Source organism: Gekko japonicus, unplaced genomic scaffold, assembly GCF_001447785.1.
Source record: "Gekko japonicus isolate JY-2015 unplaced genomic scaffold, Gekko_japonicus_V1.1 scaffold232, whole genome shotgun sequence".
NCBI lineage: Eukaryota > Metazoa > Chordata > Lepidosauria > Squamata > Gekkonidae > Gekko > Gekko japonicus.
The window spans coordinates 1,468,618-1,489,660 of NW_015162481.1; the positions used below are offsets into that span (position 1 = coordinate 1,468,618).

A 21,043-nucleotide genomic window follows, 5' to 3' on the forward strand; every position below is an offset into this window, starting at 1 on the left:
GCATTATATAAAACTACTCACTGGAAAAGACCCTGATGCTGGGAAAGATTGAAGGTCAAAGAAGACGGGGACGGCAAAGGATGAGATGGTTAGACAGTGTCATCGATGCAACGAACATGAAATTGAGCCAACTTCGGAGGACGGCGGAAGACAGGAGAGCCTGGCGGGAGATTGTCCATGGGGTCGCGAAGAGTCGGACTCGACTGTGCGACTGAACAACAAAATTATATAAAACTAGGAATAAGGCCCGTTGTGGAAATAAATACAATGAGCTCTAGAAAGAGGCTCTGGGAGAGTGCCCCAGTTTTGGGCACACAGTGTCAATTTGCTGTGGTGACCTCAGCAAGGTATAATGACACAGAGGCCACCGTTTTCTCCAGAGGAACTGATCTCTGCTACCTGAAGAGCAGTTGTAATTTTGAGTGATCTCCAGCCCTCACCTGGAGATTGGTAACAATTGTTACCCAGGACAAAATGGCTGGTTTGAAGGGTGGGGTCTATGGCATTCTACCTGTCTGAGATCCAACCCCTCCTCAAACCTCACCCTGTCCAGGCTCCATCCCTCAAATCCCCAGGACTTTGCCAACCTGGAGTTGGCAACCCCATCTCCTTCCCAGCTAACCAACCTACTGTTATCTGCCCCTCTGACTTCAGCTTTCTGCCCTCCCTCCTGCAGAGCAGTTGTAACTCTGAGTGGTCTCCAGCGCTGACCTGGAGATTGGCAACAATGGTTCCCCATGAGGGAATGGCTGGTTTGGAGGGTGGGGTCTATGGCATTGTACCTGTCTGAGGTCCCACCCCTCCTCAAACCTCACCCTCTTCAAGTTCCATCCCTCAAATCTCCAGGAATTTCCCTACCTGGAGTTGGCAACCCTATCTCCCTCCCAGCCAACCACCAACCTACTATTATCTGCCCCCTAATTTCCATCTCCTCCCCCCTCCCTTCTGGAGAGCAGTTGTAATTCTGATTGATCTCCAGCCTCCACCTGGAGAATGGCAACAATGGTTCCCCAATAGGAAGGACTCAGCAGGTATAATGTCATAGGGTCTACCCTCCAAAGCATCCATTTTCTCCAGGGGAACTGATCTCTGTCATCTGGAGATCAATTGTAACAGTGGGAGATCTCCAGGTCCCACCTGGAGATTGGCAACCCTAGGGGAAAGTCAGCTGCACAGCAGGGGGTTGAAGAGAATGGTTTGATGGCCGCTGTCCCACCTCATTAGCCAGCTAGCCAGCCAGCCAGCCATAGTGGTTCCAAGCAGGAGAGTGTTTTCTGACAGGAAAGTGGCCAAACTGGCGGGGGAGGGGGTTACACTGAACCAAGCTTGGTTGCCTACCAACAGCCACTGAGGGAAGCAGCAGAAGTCTATTCGTCAAGGGAGAGAGAGCCATCTGCCAGTTATTCTGAGAGGCAAGGTGGCTGCAGTGGGAGTGGGCGGGGAACAGGAGCAGACCCAGCACCCGGCCAATGGCACATGAGTACTCTTGAGTGGCGGCTGACAAGCCAATGGCTGAGGGAGTGCATTGCACAGCCAATGGGAGAGCTGCAAAGGGCCACCCCAAAACACAATTATTATTTATGATGATGATGATGTTGTTTGAGTCTTGATTAGGGATGGGCACAGACTGGACCATGGACTGAGACCCAGTTCATGGTCCATTTGCCCAGTCCTTGTTTTAGCATTTTCAGTGGACTGCCCAAAGCCAGTGGTCTATTTGGTCCATTTGAGCAGTCTGTGGGCCAGACAACCCAGCTCCAAGGAATTAATTCTTTAAGCAACTAGGGGGGATCTTCTGCAGCCCTGGAAATGCCAATGCTGGTTCTCCATAGCTTGACAGGCAGCTCTGGCTGCCAATAAGAGAGCGCCCATTCTTGTTTATGAGAGCAGGCTGCATATATACCCTCAGTGTGACGCAGCTAGTTTCACTTTTCAGCACACAGTGGTAGGATTAGGATTGAGAGAGAAGATTATTATCAGAGGCAGAGGAAAGTAGTGACTGTGGGCTCAGAGTTCTGAGCCACCACCTGTCGTCCTGCCCACATCAGGGCAGCATGGGAAAGCAACAGGGGACTCCTCAGAGAGTGTTCCCATTCCAATTGGGTGGGGGTTTTGGACACTGTCCCCGGCTGGGGTGGTGGTGTATGTGAAGTGAGGGCTCTGAGCCACCACCTGTCGTCCTGCCCACAGCAGGGCAAAGCAACTAGGGCTCCTCGGGGAGTGTCCCCACTCCAATCGGGTGGGAGGTTTTGACACCTGTCCCCATCTGGGGTGGTGTTGGGCATGGGGCCACCACCTGTCCTCCTGCCCACATCAGAAGAAGAAGCGAAGAGATTGGATTTATAACCTGCCCTTCACTCAGAGTGGCTTACAATCTTCTGCCCTTCTTCTCCCCACAACAGACACCCTGTGAGGTAGGTGGAGCGGAGAGAACTCTGACTGAGAACTGCTCTCGAGAGAACAGCTCTGAGAGAACTATGGCTTACCCAAGGTCACCCAGCAGCTGCATGTGGAGGACTGGGGAATCAAACCTGGTTCTTCCAGATTAGAGTCCACACTCCTAACCACGACACCAAACTGGCTCTATCCCTAGGGCAGCAGGGCAAAGCTACTGGGGCTGATGTCCCATATAATCCTTCCCAATTGTGAACAAAGACAGCACGTAGTACCAAAGACCGCACATAGCACACCTTTCTGCGTGTTGAAGGTGGGGGCCAAGGGAAACATCCAGCTCCTCCACATCTCAAGCTGCTCCTGCCTCTAGTCAACCCCCTCTCAGTATTCCCACTTGCTCCACTGTGGGGTGCCCGTTTCAAGGGGGAACTCTGGCAGCATTTCCAAACCCTCCAGAGCGACCCCTGTGCAGCAGAGTGCTGGTTCTGCCACGCCCAGGTGCAGAGGGGCTTGCATCCACACCACTCATCGTCCTCCATAGGCACCTGCAGAGGCACCACCCAAATCTGTTGCCTCTATGGCAAGGAGTGGTGAAGGTGGCACCCAGCAGGGCGAGGGGGGAGGAGTCCACTGCAAGGCAGAGGACTCACACCAAGAGTGCTATGGGTGGGAGTGGACCCTGAAGGCAGTCCATCCTTCTACAGGTCATTCCCACTGAGGCGGTGGCTATCCCAAGCAAGAGGGCTGGGGGAAGGCCCAGGAGGCAATCACTCAAGTCATCAGTGAGATGATTGTCCTGGTGGGGGACCCTTTGTCTGGGTTGAAGCGGGTGGACTTTTGCCGGCTGCTGCACTGTTTTGCCCCCTAGTATACCATCCCCTTGCGGAAGACTTTCAACCGGTGAGTTGTGCCCTCCATGTACCACCCTGTGGTGCAGATGGTCAAGGCGGAGTTGTCTAGAGCGTGAGGGCAGACTGCACTTCACAGCAGACCTGTGGAGCAACCATCAGCATGGCTACCTCTCCCTCACAGCCCACTGGAGACAACCAGAGGACCTCCGGGTTGCCAGGGGAAGACCAGTGTTCCGGGAGGAGGTGACAGTCCTGCTGCCGGGCTACAAAGTGGTTCTGATCCATGTCCAGGGGATGGATGAAGATCATATGGCAAAGAACATTGCCAATAAAGTCCAATCTAGTCTAAGGGAGTTGCTGGGCCCCAAACATGCTGGCGGCAGTGAACCACGCTGCATCAAGGCTGCATGAGTGGGGGGAGCCCAAACACTGGCTAGTGCAGGGTGTGCCCACCTGTTGGAACTCCACCTACATGAAGATTGAGCACCTAGTGGAGCAGAAGAGTGTGGTGCAGGACATCATCTTGTCCATGCCTATCCTGCATGGGGGAAAGATCAACATGAGTTCAAATGACTGGCTGACCCTTTTCAAAATGGTGTGTTTTCGGACGCCTTTCCAGGACACCACTGACATCCTCCGCTCCCATAAGGCCATCCTGGGTCAAGCCATCCCACTGATCCATGGGCTGGACTGGGTTCTGGCTTCCACACTGGAGCAGGGGGGCAGCTCTTGTCCAGAGGGCCAGGGCCTTGGCGGAGAGGTTGCAGACAGGCGTGGCCACCCAGTTGCGTCCTCTCTGCAAAGAGGAGTTGTACAGGGTGGCCTGCATCTTTGACCCCCAGCAATGGAAAAACTACCTCCGCAGATGGGTACAGAAGTTGTAGGCCAGCCGAAGTGGCCAGAGTGGAAGGGATGGAAGCATTTGGAGGAGGAAGAGGGAGAGGAGCACAGCACCTCAGCCCAATTGGGAAGGAGGAGGAGGAGACTGGATTTATACCCCGCCCTTCGCTACCTGAAGGAATCTCAGAGTAGCTTACAATCTCCTTCCCCTCCCCACAACAGACACCCTGTGTGGTAGGTGGGGCTGAGAGAGCTGCTTGTGAGAGAACAGCTCTGAAACAAACTTGTGACTGACCCAAGGCCACACCAGCAGGTGTATGTGGAAGAGTCAGGAATCAAACCCAGTTCTCCCAGATTAGAGTCCACAATCCTAACCACTACACCAAACTGGCTCTGAGCCACCACTACTAACACTACACCTACTGGTCCTCAGGGGTGAGATGGGAGGCCAGGCATGCCCTGGGCAAGGACTCAGCAGAGGTTTTGGTGAGGGAGTACCTTGCTGAGCCCCCCATGTCCAATCCTCTGGAGTACTGGGCTCACAAGGCCAGCCTGGCCATGAACTACCTGTCCCCCTACCAGTGTCCAGAGCGAGCGGGTGTTCTCCCACCTGGGAGACCTCCTCAGCCCCCACTGCTCCTGCCTGGACCTGGCTCTGGTCAATGAGCTGGCCTTCCTCAAGGTCAACCTCCCTCTCCTGGGCTACCCATCTCTCAACCATCCCCATAAGCACATCTACCTCATAGCACAACACCTACCTTGTGGACTGACATCTACCTCTCAGCGCAACTACCACCTCGTGGAACAATGCCCCCCATCCAAGCCTCTACCCATACAAGTAAGCTCATTTGACCACACCCAAGGTTATCATGTCCATCTACAGGAACAATGTCCCCAGTGAGCAGGTGGGTGGGTGGGTGAGTGAGAAGGGTCAGCTGTGATTTGTTTCCCCAGAGAGCACTTTCCTGGGGGCAACTGCTTTGGGGGCTGTTACTTGGCCCCCCAACAGCCAATCCTCACCAAACTTGGAGGTCAGCTAGAGGGGCATCCCAGGGAGGTCCATTTGACACACCCCTTACAAGAGGTCCATGTGACACACCCCTGAACCTCTGTGGCTGTGATTTCCCCACAGAGCACTTTCCTGGGGGCACCTGCTTTGAGCAGCTGTAACTCGGCCCTCTTAAATCCAATCTTTGCCACACTTGGAGGGCCAGTAGAGGAGAGTCAGCTGAAGACTTACAACAAGTTTGGCATCTCTAGCCCCTGGGGGGGGGGGCATTCTAGCACATCCTGAAATCATGAACCCTGAACCAGTTTGTTAAATGGAAAAGTTTATGAAAATTTGTGGTCTGTGGAACCCACGAACCTAATCAACCCTAAAAGGTTTTTGGTCCGTGCCCTTCCCTAGTCTTAATGTTTGAAGAGAGCTATGTCTGCTTTCCAATATCAACATTTCAAGAATATAATAATCCACATTGGTGGTTTTCAGGTTGTACTGCATTTTCTTTTTGTCTTTTGTAGCTATGCTTCATTGAGATAATGAAGTAATTTCAGGTTACTTATAAACTTGCCATTTGGTGTCAGAACCCACAGCCAACAGCGCAGTACACGCATTCAGGAATGGTTATACTTTTATTGCAGAGCTATAGATGCAGTAACATAGGCACTGTTAAGAATGGCGGCGGCCCCATGGGCATAATAGGATATAGGGTATTCGTATGCACCCCCTCCCCACAGCACTGGCCAATTAGGCATTCTCCCACGCGCGGTATAAGCTTAGAGGCCATTAGGTAGCTGTAGCTGAGAACCAACACTCTCCCACGGCATCTAGGGAAAACCTAGACAATACAACGTCCTCCTGCACATCTGTATAGATAAGCATAGAAAGGAATGCAATAGCACTTAACCAGACACAGACCAACCTCCCCAACCTTCATGGCAGCATAGCTTTTTTTTTTTTTTTGGAATTTGGAAGACTGTTTAAGTAACATATCTGATGAGTTATAAAGAGTTCTTTTAAACCAACCAATTTCTTTTAAGTTCTTTTCAACCAACCCAGAAACAATGGTGAAAACTGCCCTTCAGTGCAAGGAGTATTCCTTTAATTCAAGAGGCTCTTGTGCCAGAGGAAGTGTAGCAACATACATGTTACATTAAGTGTTTTGTTCCTTTATGATGCAGTGCAATCAGACTATAATGCAAGTCAATATAGTTACATATTCGGCCTCCAATTTTTACCATTTAATGTTAACCTGGAAGTAGTTTAGATGTGTCCTGGCTCAGTGTTAGACCACATACTTTACCTGCAGAAGGCTGTGCGTTCAATTCCTCTTTCAGGAACAAGGGCTAGAAAAGTCATTTCTCTGCACAAAACCCTTAGAGTTGCTGGCAATCAAGTAGATAATACTGAAACAGATGACCTAATAACTCAGTACATAGGTGAGCAAATATAACATATGCATATTGTTAATTATGTATTTTACATTAACCTTGCAGTTCTAAATATAGGAGGAGGTTGGGTAAAGACCTGATTATTTCCAAGATAACGTTTTCCAAGCAGTACACTTACCAACTTGTCTCTAAATGTGTCTGTGACATACTCTATGCATAAACTGAAAGTCAATCCTTATTTAGAAACTTCTTGTTTGTGTTAAGTGCCATCAAATTGCTTCTGACTTTTAGTGATCCTATGAATTAATGACCTCCAAAGCATCCTATCTGTTAATGACTTGGGTTTTGCAAACTGAGGCCATAGTTTCCTTGATTGAGTCTATCTGTCTAGAAACTTTAAAAACTAGAAACATTTTCTTAAAAATTAGGATTTTTCTAAGAGGCCCTCAAAAAGAAGAGTTGGATTTATACCCCACCCTTCACTCAGAGTCTCAGAGAGGCTTACAGTCTGAGTGACTGAGTGAGAGAACAGCTCTGAGAGAACTGTGGCTTGCCCAAGGTCACCCAGCTGGCTGCTTATGGAGGAGTGGGGAATCAAACCTGGTTCTTCAGATTAGAGTCTGCCGCTCTTAACCACTACACCAAACTAGCATTTTTTTTACCACAAAGGGATTTTTTTTAGACTTGCCACATAATAATTGGTTACCTTATCACTACAACTTAATAGACAACATCAAAATTACACATACAGCTTAAAGGCAATGGATATTTTCTTCAAGAGATTCACCAGCACAGCCGCCTCCTGTATGGACAAACTATGTTCATTTCCAGTTCTGTATATTGGTTGGTTACTTCTTATACCAATTGAAAGTTATTTTCATGATGACTTTGTTTTAGACCTCTGAATATTTAAAACAAAGTAGTATTTGGTATGTATAGTCACCATGCTTTCAGACATGGAAACAAGCAATCCAACAAACAGCACAGCATGCACTGTTGTGTAAAAATCACAGATCTTTTCAACTGGCTGGTTCTCAAATTATCACAAAAGATTCCAAAAGCAATAACCCAGCCAATAGCGTGTTTAGATAGTTTCAGTGACAACATAACCACACAAGTTCCATCCACTGCAGCACTTTATTTCAGCATTTAAGATCAGGGTGTCGACTTGCAAAATGAAGACTGCTGTAGACTACTTCAAAAAGCACAAAAACAAACCATAAAACATATGATTGTTGATCAATGCATATCTAACATGTCCTACATAGTAATCACTGCCCTGGATTAAAAGGTTTCTGCTCCGGTTTACAGGCTTCTTCAAGCCATGCAACCAGTAAAGCCACATGGTAAACAGCCCCGTTTTTTAAAAGAATGTGAAACTGACTGCTATCATTTACAGTATGTACCTTAAGACTTAAATATAAGGAAACTAACTGAAGGATCTTGTTTTCATATTGTCACATAGATTTCTAATAGATGAACAAATAGAATCCGCAAGTATATATGGAGGGAAAACCTAGTCTACAAAGTGTCCCAGAAAGGCACACTTACTGCACATGAAGAGCAGCTTAATTTTATTTGGTTGCAATTTTTACCTCTGTAGAAACTAAATGCTGTAGGTTGTAAAATGCAGTATTCAGCCTTAATGCAATTAGAATATTAAATTATATGCGTGCTTTTATTAAATATATTACTTTTTAAAAAAAGCATTACCACCACATTATAATAGTGACCAAGCATGTTTAATTGCTGTGCTAAATAAATCATTTCTCTCTTTTTTTAATGTACAGAAGTGTTGAAGATTTTAACAACTGTTGAGGATGGCTATTTCTTCCCATTTTCAAAATTGATGCATCTGCCCAAATTACACTAGAGAAGCAATATTAAGCTCTAGCTACTGTAAACATGTATGAATAATTGAAGCTTCACACAAGAATTGTTCTAGTACAGTAAACAGATTGTGACTGTAAGATCACATCAGAATCCGTAATGCATCCCAGTATAGAACACTGGGGGTTGGGGGAATTCATATGATTTTAAAATGCATGCAACCTCTTCTGTAATTATTCACCTACTTTAGTTAAGCTATTGCATTGCAACATACAGTTCTACTCATATGAAATTTACAGAAGGCACTATACGGCAAACCTGTGAAGGTTTAACATTGCAATTCCTCAGTGGTGTCTTGGCAACTTGACTTCCCAAAATAAAATCCTTTCTCCCCTACTGCTTGAGTTCTCATGGCAAGTCCGTAAAAGCTTTTATAAAATCCAGATTTTTTTCAAATTGGAGTAATAGTTACTTCAGTACCTAAACAAAGATGAAGTCCATGCAGAACCCATGATTCACTCTTCATTATTAGTAGCTTCTGTAATATTAAAAAAATTATATAAGGACTTTTGTGTAACACATTTTAGGAACAGATCTTTGAAATGAAGATGAATTGTAAGAAACTTGCCTGTTCCAGTATTTTTGCATTATGTCCAAACAGTGTCATTGACACAATAAGCTTATCCAAATAAACCAATTAATTGGAAGAACAAGGTCACAACCAGAAAGTGTAATTCTTTCTTAATCAGGCACTTCATTGTATTTCAAAAAAATCAAGTATTGACTGTAATTCCTAACATCATAACAACAGAGAAGGCAATTCTGAAGTACTTTATAAACAAGAAAATACAAACAAACTAGTTTCTGAACAGGACCAAGTCTTGTGAAAGAAGTTTTCCTCTGCAAGCATTCAAAACCCATGTACCCTACAGAGGGAATCAGAAATTCACCCAGCAGGTATGATTCCACTAGCCATGTGCAATTTTGAGTGTCTAAGAGGGCTGTGGTTGATCCAGTAGCTTTCAGGTGAGGTGACCCATGCCTAGAGCTAGTCTAGATAAACTGTCATCCATAGACTGAGACTTTTACATTCATAGTTGTAAGAGTAACCCACTGGGAGAGTGTAAGCTTCAACAAAAACACGGCCCTGGATTAAAAGAACACCCACAAAATAATGATTTGAGCATTATAAACTGAGCATTCCCCCGCTATTTGGGGTTTAATCCCAGATACTAGTTTCCAATAAAGTTAAGATGAGGCCTTCAGTTTCACAGAAAGGAAATATCCCCCATCAAGTGTGAGTGATGGAAATTAAAGAACTGTGCTTTGGCTGTAATTTTAGATCTTGCATGAGTGATGAACCCTTTTGCTCTCCTTTTCATCTGTTCTTTTTGTCCCTCATCAGCCTGTACTTTGCTTTGTCCTCCGTACAGCCAAGAAAATGAACTCCCAAACATCTACCCATATCAGAGTCCTTACTGCCAAAGAGAGATGCCAGCAAAAGCAGCAGAGTAGGGGTGGGGGAAATCCCAAATCCTCTGCAGTAATAAAATCTGTTTGGCAAACAGTAACTATGGGATTAAACATGTTTAATTAAGCTTCTTATTTTCCAAGGCTACATCCTTAAAAACATATTTTGCAGCAGACTTATCTACTATGGGGAACTTAGGAACAAACTAGGTGCAAGAGCAGCAGCAACAGATCAGTGTTTAAGCCTGGATCACTCCAATCATGCAGAAGGGGGAGCACAGACAGCTGGGCTCCCATACAAGGACAAAGGACGCAGCCAGTATCTCTATCACTCACCCCCACACCTTTTTTGCCATGCAAATCTGATCTCCCCCTTCCCCCGTGCAGGTTGGGACAGTCTGCTGCTGTAACACCTAGTTTTGGCCTTAATCCAAAGCAAACCAAGCTGGTGTGGTATAGTGGTTACAAGTGTCAGACTAGTACCTGGGAGACCCAGGTTCGAATCCCCGCTCGTGCCATGGAAGCTCACTGGGTGACCTTGCGCGGGTCACACTCTATCAGCCTAACCTACCTCACAGGGTTGTTGTGATGATAAAATGGAGGCGAGGAGAATGACATAAGCCACTTTGGGTCCCCGTCGGGGAGAATAAATTAAATAAATAATAAAATAGATTCAAAAAATAAATATGCAAATGACAAGGAAGTCATTTGCAGGTTGCTGTTAAAACATCTGTTGTATTTAAACAGGAGTAGCAACTAGGGAGTTGCTAACAAAAAGGTTATAAATGCCAATACAGCTTGCAGAGCTCCTAATATTTCGCCTTTAACTTCTCCGTCAACATACCTATCTCTGTTGCTGCTGTAGCTTCTCCTGTTTCTTCTTCTTTTGTTTCAGAGCCCTCACTTACTATCTCAGAGTGCATCTCAGTTTCCACCTTTTCTCCCATCTCACCTGGAACAGTAACCATAGAGATCGAGTCAGGGAACACTGAACAAGTATTGAGTGCTGCGGCACCTTATGGATGACATTCTGCTATGACTTGTGCTTTCCTTTAACATCAACAAGGGCAAAAACTGCAGGGACAGATTCAGCACCTGCCAGCTGCCAAGCAGGCATTTGCTGTGTTTATTAGTAAATCTATCACTGCCCATAGCTTAAATTTACTGCTATCTTCCTTATTCGGCTTAGTCTCTTAATTTGTGCTTTTAGAAAAAGCACTTAATGTCATAAGTTAATAGAGATCGTATTGCTAAAAACCATTATGTGAACTTCGCCCTTGACACAAAGAGAATTCTCTTTCATTCAAGCATCTGATCAGTTTGGATGACCGTGAGGCCTTCAGTAAACAAATACAACTGTGTTTGCTACTCTATGCATTTTGCAGAGGTCTTGCTACCCACACCATATCAAAATGGAACAGGAGGATATCTTTAAGGGAGATTGCTATCAAGGCAAACACTCAATAGGTTTAAATGAAACTATGTTTCAAGTCAATCTACATCCTTTCCCAAATGTTGGGGACAAACAACAGAGAGTAATTATCACCTTCATACTTTTCAGAGGTACCCTGCTAGTTACAGTTTGATTCAGGATGCAAGCAAGACCACTGATTTAAGAAAGCAAGGCAAATTCTTCTAGACAAAGTACTATTAGTGTGACACCAGGCATTCTGAATCTAATAATGTTGTATTTTAAGTTAATTATACCCAAGAAATAACAGGTTATTTTGACTGAGCTGTCTTGGAACTGACCGGGTTATTTTGATGTTGCCAAAATGAGTTTAAAGAAAGTTCTATAAATAAGCCACATGGTTTATTCTTCTACAAGTTCCCCACTATATAGTTATAATTGTAACTAGTATACACTCTGCTTGGGAAAGTGCATGAAACGGGAGTGTAAGGAAATTGAGCAATGAGCTCAGTCATGGGAGTGTAAGGAAATTGAGCAATGAGCTCAGTCATTCAACAGAACCGTTAACAGATCTGACTTCTCACTAGTGCTCATAACTCCATTATTTACAAATGCTACACACAATCCAAACTCACTGGACAAGATTCTGCCCTCAGATGCTCATGTACACCATCTCCACTGCACTCAGTGGAATTTGCACATAGCTCAGAACCTGACCTTCTGAATCTGTAATAACATTGGTTACCCTCGGTTAGCTGTTCCTCTTCCTCTATCAGCAGTTCCTTCACCATTTCTGTTACAAGATTAAAGTCTTCCTCTGCCATCACCAAAGGCTCAGGTGTGCTCCCCTCTGTTGGTTTGACAAGCTCAGGTTTAGCGTCCTGTGCGATTTCTGGAGGCTGAGCATTGGCAGGTTCTGTGGCAGGATGAGGCTCATCACCTTCTGTTAGTTCCACAGGTTGAGGCTCACTGGCTTCTACAAGGCCTGTAGCCAAAGGCTCGCTTCTGCTGAACTTCTCTTCCGGTGACACTGGCGGAGGTTCTGTACCTTCTGGGTCTACTCTTTGACAGGCAGAAAGAGCACATTTTGTTATTTCTGGAAGCAAAACATCTGCCTTCTCTTGGGTAAGATCCTCACTTAATTTTGTTCCGTCAGATGCAAGATCTACTTCATCCATTCCTCCAAGTTTGGTCTGGTCAGGTATGGTTTCATTTTCATCATTGATGGGTGAATTGTCATCTGATGTAGCCATGTCATTATGCATTTTAAAGAAGGAGAAGAAGGGGGGAGAGTAAAGTTGTTATTGAGAAAGATCAGCAGCGAATTCATAGTACTTGTTATTTATGCTGTGGTGGTATATAGTGTGTTGGGCAAATATCTAGGAGGAACCAGGTCCAAATACCTACAACTGCCAGTACTAGATAGATTTTTAAAATTTATACCCCAGCTTCTACATATCTGCTTACATGACCATTGTTCTACTATGTACATATCTAAATGGGTTAATTACAAATGCTACACAGGGGAGATATCATCACCTGCACCAGCTTCAGGATTACTTTTTGGTAATCCTGATTACTATGATTATTGCCGCGCACATTAACTGGAAGAGGTTCCCATACATATGCACTACTATGCACGTTTCTCACACACAGCAGAAAGCTCCTTCTCTTTGGGCCTTTAGGTACCAGCTGGGACTGATGTTATTTCAGAAAGATTTCTTTTTAAAACATAATGGAATGTTCATTTGTATATGGAGTTTAAATGGGCAAAAAGTCTCCTTTTGCAGACTAATTTGTTTTTGGAAGTCTGCTTATTTCTTTAACTGCTACTGGCTGTTTTTATTTTGTTTCTTTTGATAGTATTTTGGACAGAATTACATGCAAGCTGCTTTGTGAACTCAGTGGGTCTATACATATTTTAAATAAAAGATTTCACATCTCCATTATGGTATATTCCAACCCTCCTGTACTCTCAAACTCAGTTGTGGAAATGTGCTGATGCAAACACCTGGAAGGATCACATGCAAGCCCCCTTGTTCAGTTCTTTTTGGGCTCTTCCCTCTTTTTATACCAGTAGAAAGAAGAAGGCCTAGGTCACCTTCCTGGCACTGCACAGGAAGTAACATCATCATGCTAGCAACTTCCGGGTGACACTCTGGTATTGGGGCAAAAACGCTATAGCAGAAGCTTTACCAGAGAGGTTTTGCTGGCATGATAATGTCACTCCCTATGTGACACCAGCAACGTGGCCTAGGCCTTCTTCTTTCTACAGGTAAGCCCCCCCCCCAATCCTCTACTGTTTGCCAAGAGGGACCTGGCAACCTTATCCTGGAGCCTAGCCATGATTGTTAATTTTTCTTAAATTATATTAAGAAACTGGCAGGTTAGAAAGACCTGATAACACCACATTGATAATTTGAGTGATCTGTAGGAAGGAAAGTGAGAGAGATTTGCCCCATGACTGCTTTGCAATACCCTTCCAGCCTTCTGATCGGTATATATAAGGACTCAGAGATCTCCATTCTAACTTGTGTCTGACAAAGGAAGCTTTGACTCTTGAAAGCTTACACCCCCAAAATCTTGGTTTCTAAGGTGCTACTGGACTTGAATCCAGCCGTTCTAGTGCAGACCATCATGGTTGCCCTCTGAAACTATCCCAACAATTGCTGTTACAGAAGTTCTCATGTAGAGCTACATCAAACATAGGCTGAAGATGCCACAGTTTCTACAGCAGAAGGAATACCTGGGCATCCCAGTCATACACTAATGTACAACATGACTTGGCATTTCCCAGTGAAGGCTGCTACAGTTCAAAGGCCTTCTTCAAAGGTATGCCAACAAGAATCTACCAATAAACAAGGATCAGTTTGTTGAAATAGAACCAATGTACTATTTCGTATCCCTGAACTAAGATTTGCTTTGTTTTTCTGTTCCAGAAGTAATAAAAAGTTAGTTCCTGTGGATTAAACTATAACTGAAACTCAGAACATCTGTGACCAGAACCTGCCCTGGGGAAAAAGGGGAATTGGGTCACAGCTACAACACTGGGGAGAGGCAATTATCTCTGTATGCCTTTACCCCGAATGAGGAATGTTATCCTGCAAAGGTCAAATAGCAACATGAGGGGAGGGGAATTATTTTACAGAGGGGAGAGCTACCTTCACTGACAACATAGTCTTGGTATACTTCATACCAACATCCTCTGTGGCTGCATTTACTATTAAAACAAACCCACAAGAGATCCTGATCACAGATCTTCCATACAGCATCTAGTTGTGCCCTGCAATTTGATCAAGAAACTTAACCCAGGCAAAGCTCAGATCTCCCATTGATTTCTATGGCACAAAGTAAACAAGCTTGTAATTTTGGCAGCTGTGGATGTGTATGCAAAAGCCTACCCCCAGGACCAGAGTCACCAGGAATAAGCTTAACCTACCTAGCCCAGTGTTCCCAAATTTACTCTTTTACTTTTTTCTATTGTAAGTGAATGACTGTCATTCACAGCATGCGGAACTCTAAAAGTCTGTAATTCTACCTGGGATAATGCTTACCCTAACCTGAAACAATATGTACTTATTTAAATGTTTGCATCCTGCCTTTCTCCCTGGTGGGAACCCACCGAGACTTACAATGTCATTCTCCCATCTCCCATTGTATTCTCACAAGACTGGTCCAAGGTCACCCAGCAAACATCCATAAAGGAGTGGTGATTTGAACTTGGTCTCTCCAATACTAATCAGACACTCTAATCATACCACGCTAGATCACTGGCACATTTAGGCCTTCGCTCTATACATTTGTTGTTGTTCAGTCGCACAGTCGAGTCCGACTCTTCGCGACCCCATGGACAATCTCCCGCCAGGCTCTCCTGTCTTCCGCCGTCCTCCGAAGTTGGCTCAATTTCATGTTCGTTGCATCGCTGACACTGTCTAACCATCTCATCCTTTGCCGTCCCCGTCTTCTTTGACCTTCAATCTTTCCCAGCATCAGGGTCTTTTCCAGTGAGTGCTCCCTTCTCATTTGGTGGCTCTATACATACCCTGCCTATAATAATTATAGCTATTTCGCTAACCGTGTTAGCCCCCCCAAAAAACAGTTTAGAAGTAAGAAGGTAGAGCAAAGATTGCTTTCAGGCTTCAACATGCTAGAGGTGTGGGGAAGGAAAAAATCTCTCTACGAGCCATCAAATTAAGCATAGTTTTCTACTCAAATTAATTCTGACAGGTAATTGAACTGTACCTTATTCTGCATGAAATGTCTTGAGCGAAGAGACCTTAAGGGTAAATGTCAATACTGTAATTGCATTTGACATGTCTGTTTTCTAATAAAATGATAATAAGATTTTTAAGTCAATTATAACCAACTCCACACCTTCAGTACCCTCCATCCATCCATTGTACTGCATTTTATTGCACATGAAAGGTACAACCAGGAATGCTGACACTTTTTTTTTCCAGTGCATGTTTTGCTGAAGTGAAATCATTGGAAATTAAGCAGAGAAGAATCACACAAACGCATTGTTGCTCTATCAGGATCAAGTCAGCTATTGTGTTATGTTAATCTGTGGTTGGAAGGCACATGATCTGGCAGTCTGAACCCAAGTAGATTCAGGTCTGGCCAATGCCTGGACGAAAAACCCAGAGTATGCAGCCTTGAGTTCCATAATGAAAGGAAAGGCAGGATGCAAATGAAAACAAAAAAGACTGGCCCTGACCTGGATAGCCCAGGCAAGCCTGATCTTGTCAGATCTTGGAAGCTAAGCAGGGCCAACTCTGGCAAGTACTTGGAAGGGAGACCTCTAAGGAATACCAGAGGCAGGACACAGAGGCAGACTAATCAAGCCAACTCTCTGAAAAATGTCCAAGCCCCCAGTAGGGGTTGTCAGAAGCCACCATGACCTTCAGGCAAGCACACAAAACACACACACAAATATATATATATCAAGTTCTGCCCATCAAGAGGCAAATGATGGCTAAGAAAAGGTGTGGATGCTTACTTGAACCTGGGAGTAAGCCTCACTAAATACACCTGAAAGCCCTTCTAAGCAAACATGCATACAATCAGCTTGGCAAGGTGAGTAGTTATAAGGGTATTAAGAACAGTATTAGCAGCACTGCTAAGGTTTGCAGAAGGCATAAATCTCCTCCCCCCAAACCCCCCCTAAAAACCTCAAACTAAGATTTCATTGTGTTGGATTCAGTTTAAGATATCAATGATACTTAAGCTACTTACATTCTATTTAATTTATCCATCAAAGATGTCCATAACTGCAATTCAAGGCAGTAACACTATGGAACCAATTGTTCATACTGTAGTCAAATGTCCCCACTGTCTCTCTGCCCCAGCACCCTACAGCTGCAATCCTGGGTGTGTGTGTGCTTTTTAGGGTTTTTTAAAAAGAATTGATAGTTGATCAGTTGCTATAACACAGAAATATGTCAATTAATCACATTAATTCCCCCCCAAAACCATCCCCAATAAAATGGAGGGGGTGGCAGCAATGGGGGGCTGCAGCACAGAAAATGGCACCAAGTGAGTGAAACTGGGAAAGATCTGGACTTTCCTATCACCCTAGCTTTGCTGTGATCTTTCCAAAATATTAAAGAAAAGCAGGTTTAGGGACTTGGGGAAAGCCACAAGATGCACAAGAGTACCACAATGCTGATGGGAACAAGACTCACTTCTCATGAACTCAGAGCAGGAACAAACAAGCCGTATGGAATCTACCTCTGTCTTTATCTGGACTGGGTTTCAGTTTATTCACCTTCATTCAGCCCATCGATAATTCCAAACAGGTACTCCACAACCAATGTTCCCTCTAAGCTGTGGAGTCTTGTGAGCAAAAATTCTACTTTGTGAGCTACTGGCATTGAAGCTGTGAGCGGGCAATTCGGATACTGCATAAATTAGTTTGCTCTGGAGCCATCCTTCCTGAGCTAAGACAAAAATGTGTGAGCCGGAGGCTAAAAAACTGTGAGCTAGCTCACACTAACTCAGCTTAGAGGGAACACTGTCCACAACCATACAACTAAATCTTCAACAGCATACGGAAAACATCCCCCCCTGCGCCCCCCCCCCCCGAATCCTGGGACAATCTATATCAGTGGTTTAATGTAAATGCTAACTAACATGGGAGAATAGAAGACAATCTTCAGAGACTCTACGATGTCACCACTGAGAAGCTGAACAATAACCCGCCAGCACCATTTTCTAAAACCCGCGTAAGAGATAGAAGCATGGTTGACCACAAAGCAAACTAGGAGAACAACACAATCAATGACATCAAAAGTTTCTTCATGGTCCAAGTGCCATTGTGGTGTAATAGAACATCAGAACAGGAGAGGGGAAAGCCTGAGTTCAAAGCCCCGTTAAACTCACTGGATAACCTTGGGATCTTCATAATAAGTTAAAATAAAGATAAAATGGGAGACACTATTTACACTGTCCTAAGCTCCAGTATAAAAAGGACAATAAAAATGTAAAAGGTAGGATAACATTTCCTGACAAAAGTCATCTACTAAGATGACCAAATGAGGTTCTGTAAAAACAGCAGGAACCATGGGTGGGTACATGGAGGGAAACCATTCTAAACATCAGCAGAGACTAAAATGTAGGACAGGAGCCATTTTGAGATCTATCATGTAAAAGCTGCACAGTGTATCAGTCTTCACTTTCCTGTGGCAGACAAAAGCACATCATAATCTCATGGAAGCCTGGGGGACATTAATTCAGAAGAGCGCTTTCACTCAGGAAGCACAGGTTTCGAATCCAAAAAAATACTTCAGTCATGCAACTTTGTTGTTGTTGTTCAGTCGCAGTCGAGTCCGACTCTTCGCGACCCCATGGACCACATCACACCAGGCCCTCCTGTCTTTATGCAACTTTATGGACTGCAAAAAAATTACCCAATATCTATGTAAGAAAATAACCATTTTTAAGTGTCTTAAAATTTTGTTCTCCCGTAAGAATGAACACTGCCACATACCAGAGATTATCTATAGTTGTAGGAACACGTCGCAACCCTAGAGTCGGACTCGACTGGCTTTTGAGCAAGGGAACCTTTACCTTTACCTTTTTAGGAACACATACATGAGAAAACCAAACACAAGGTTGTCCACAAGCTTGGGAAAAGTTAAAGAACTTTGACCTTAAGATAAATTTTTGTCCAAACATTTTCTTGGTACTTAAATCCATTAGTGTATATATAACGTTTTCAGGTAAACACTGGTTGAACTCAGGTTTTTTTTTTTAAGGACTGGCTCAACTGAATAGCGTAAACTCCAGCACTCCAGTTTCGCATTTAATTTTGCAAGTTAAACTACCAAAAAAATTTAAAAGCCACCTGCATGCAATAACAACTGTCTTCGGCCCTATGCACACCTACTCTGAAGAGAGTACCACTGGGGACATGCTGTCTGGGATCAGGCTGAATGATTCAGAACTTCAGAAACAAGCCTTCACCATAGACACCGGGCAGCAGGACTTCTTTCTCTTCCCTGGATCAGCCATGGAAATAATTAAGCTGGGAGGGGGCGGGAAGGAACAAAAATAATAAAACCCTTGTACCAGCAGCGTGTGGTCCAAAACAGCATGCCAGGGCTTGTCCAAGGACCACAAGGAGAACAGCAAGAGAAAACAATAAACAAACAGGACAGCCAGGGGCAAAAGAGGCTCCACTACCCTTAAGAGCTTTCTGCATTCCGGGACGGAATTTCCCTTAGTGGCGCTTGTCCCGCAGGATCGACAGAAGCTGCGCTTGCAAAAATTCTCCCTCCGTCATTAAAAGGTGCAGAAGCCCTGCCCTCCTGCACACTCTGGAAATAACACTCCTCGGGAAGGAGAGTCAACGTGGGTCAGTGGTGGGTTTGGACTCGGGAGTCCCGGTTCAAATATCCACTCTGACTGCCATGAAACGTAAGGGTAAAACTTGAGCCAGTCCTTCTAGCTCAACCTAGCCTACCTCCCAGGGTTGCTATGAAGAGGAGGGAGAACCACGCAAGCCAGCCTGGACTCCTTAGAAGGAAGGCGAGATTAAAAACAAACACACAACTAAGTGCATGTTATAGCTGGAGCGCCCTTCTTCCCTTCACCCCTTAGTCCTATTTATACTAGTACAGCACGAACATTGTGGGGCTGCTATTGCCCTCTCCTCCTCCGCTCCCGCCAAGAAGAAGAGCCCCGGCCAGAAGGGCGCCGCTCACCGCATTTCTGCAGCCCGTTGGTGCCGGGGGCCATGGGGCTCGGCCGGCTGCCGTCCTTGACTTGGGTCTGAGCGCTGCTCGAGCACCCCATGGCGTCGCAGGGCCAAATCCGCGCTCAGGGCTGGAGGAGACGCGCGACTCCTTCCTTGGCGAGCGCGCCAACTCTCCGCTTCGGCTCCCGCCAGGCGAATGCGCGCAGGTGCCTCCTGGCCGGGGAAGCCAGCCCCAGCTGGGCTGCGCGTGCCACCGGACCTCCCAGGCTCGCGCTGGAATGTTTACCGCCGGCGCTCTGTTGCCATAAGAACGGCGCGGTCAGGGGGAGCCGAAGAGGTTCCACTGTCTGCTGCAAACTTTTGGCATTCTTTCTGGCAGGCGCAGGCGCGGCAGGGGTGGTCCGAGGCGCGCGCGGAGGGACGCCGGGATGGGAGGGCGAGCGAGGTGATGGCCAGGGCCATGCCGACCCTGCGTGGTAGACAGCTGTACACAGTCGCCCCAAACACAGCAGCAACCCACGTGGCCGCCCACCGCCGCGAGTTTACGTGGGGCTTCCTTGTCGACCTTTAGGACAGTTATAAAAGTTTGGGGCAAAAATAAACCAGTGTCCAGAGGCCCCCGCAATGTCCTTATTCCACAACAGCCTTTTTCTTTATACAGATAAAATCCTTTGGGCCAGAGTGTGGCTATAACCTGTCCAAATTAAAGGGAGGATTCCGTTTCCAGTTTTAATTGTCATTATTTTCTAGATGTCCATGCAACTAGTTAAGTAAATGGTTGCTGCCCAGAACCGGGAGGAGTCGGGACTGATTACAGGCAAGAGAGAAGCAAGTATTGGCTCTAACCCCCCAGCCCCGTTCGTGGAGTACACAACTTAAACATTGGAGGGTCGTCTGCTGTATTAGGTAGTACAACAAGTGATGCGAGCAACCATTTCACAACAGTTGGAGCAAGAATGGTGGTGTTTTGCAACACACTGCTGGATTGCTAGCTAGTGGCAACAAGTGTGCAAACTGTAACAGCCTCTTTTTAGCACACAAAACCAGTGCACGATGCTTAACTTTAAACCTAACAATACAGACAAAAGAACAAAGTTTGAGTTCAGTGGCACCTTTGAAAAGTCCTTAGACTAACACAGTGATTTAGCTCTAAGACTTTATTAAAGGTTCGGAACAAGACAAACTAACCAGCTCGCAGGCTGGTTTATATGTGCAACAACCCACACCTAAAGCACACCCACACACAAGTGATTGGCTATTTACAGTGGCCGAGAGTTCCATAGGCTCTCGGCCGGGAGCCTAGCCTGCCAATAGGCGCTGGCTAGGATCCGCTAGTCCCATTGTTACTGCAAGCAAAGCTCGGCCACTTCACATGACCGCATGGTGAACTGGCCACGCACGCGGTCTGAGATGGATACATTACAACGTTTATGACCAACAAAGTTTTATTCATGGTATAAGCTTTTGCATGCATGCGCACTTCTTCAGTGTATCTGAGGTAGTGTGCGTACACATGAAAGCTCATACCTTGAATAAAACTTTGTTGGTCTTAAAGGTGCCACTGAACTCAAACTTTGTTCTTTGCTTCAGACCGACACAGCTACCCACCTGAATGTAGACAAAGTAATTCTTGAAAGACTTCAACAAAACTAAATACTG

At 45.4% G+C, this 21,043-nt stretch overlaps 1 protein-coding gene across 1 annotated transcript; it reads right to left on the minus strand.

Annotated features, from left to right (window-relative positions):
- Window positions 1-7,614: 7,614 nt before the first annotated feature.
- On the minus strand, window positions 7,615-19,694 carry ERICH5 (glutamate rich 5). Its single transcript, XM_015405859.1, has 4 exons — window positions 19,392-19,694; window positions 11,933-12,427; window positions 10,621-10,728; window positions 7,615-8,844 (listed from the first exon to the last, which is right to left on the minus strand). Exons 1-4 carry the CDS (start codon window positions 19,480-19,482, stop codon window positions 8,822-8,824), a joined length of 717 nt encoding a protein of 238 aa, XP_015261345.1. The 5' UTR covers window positions 19,483-19,694; the 3' UTR covers window positions 7,615-8,821.
- Window positions 19,695-21,043: the final 1,349 nt, after the last annotated feature.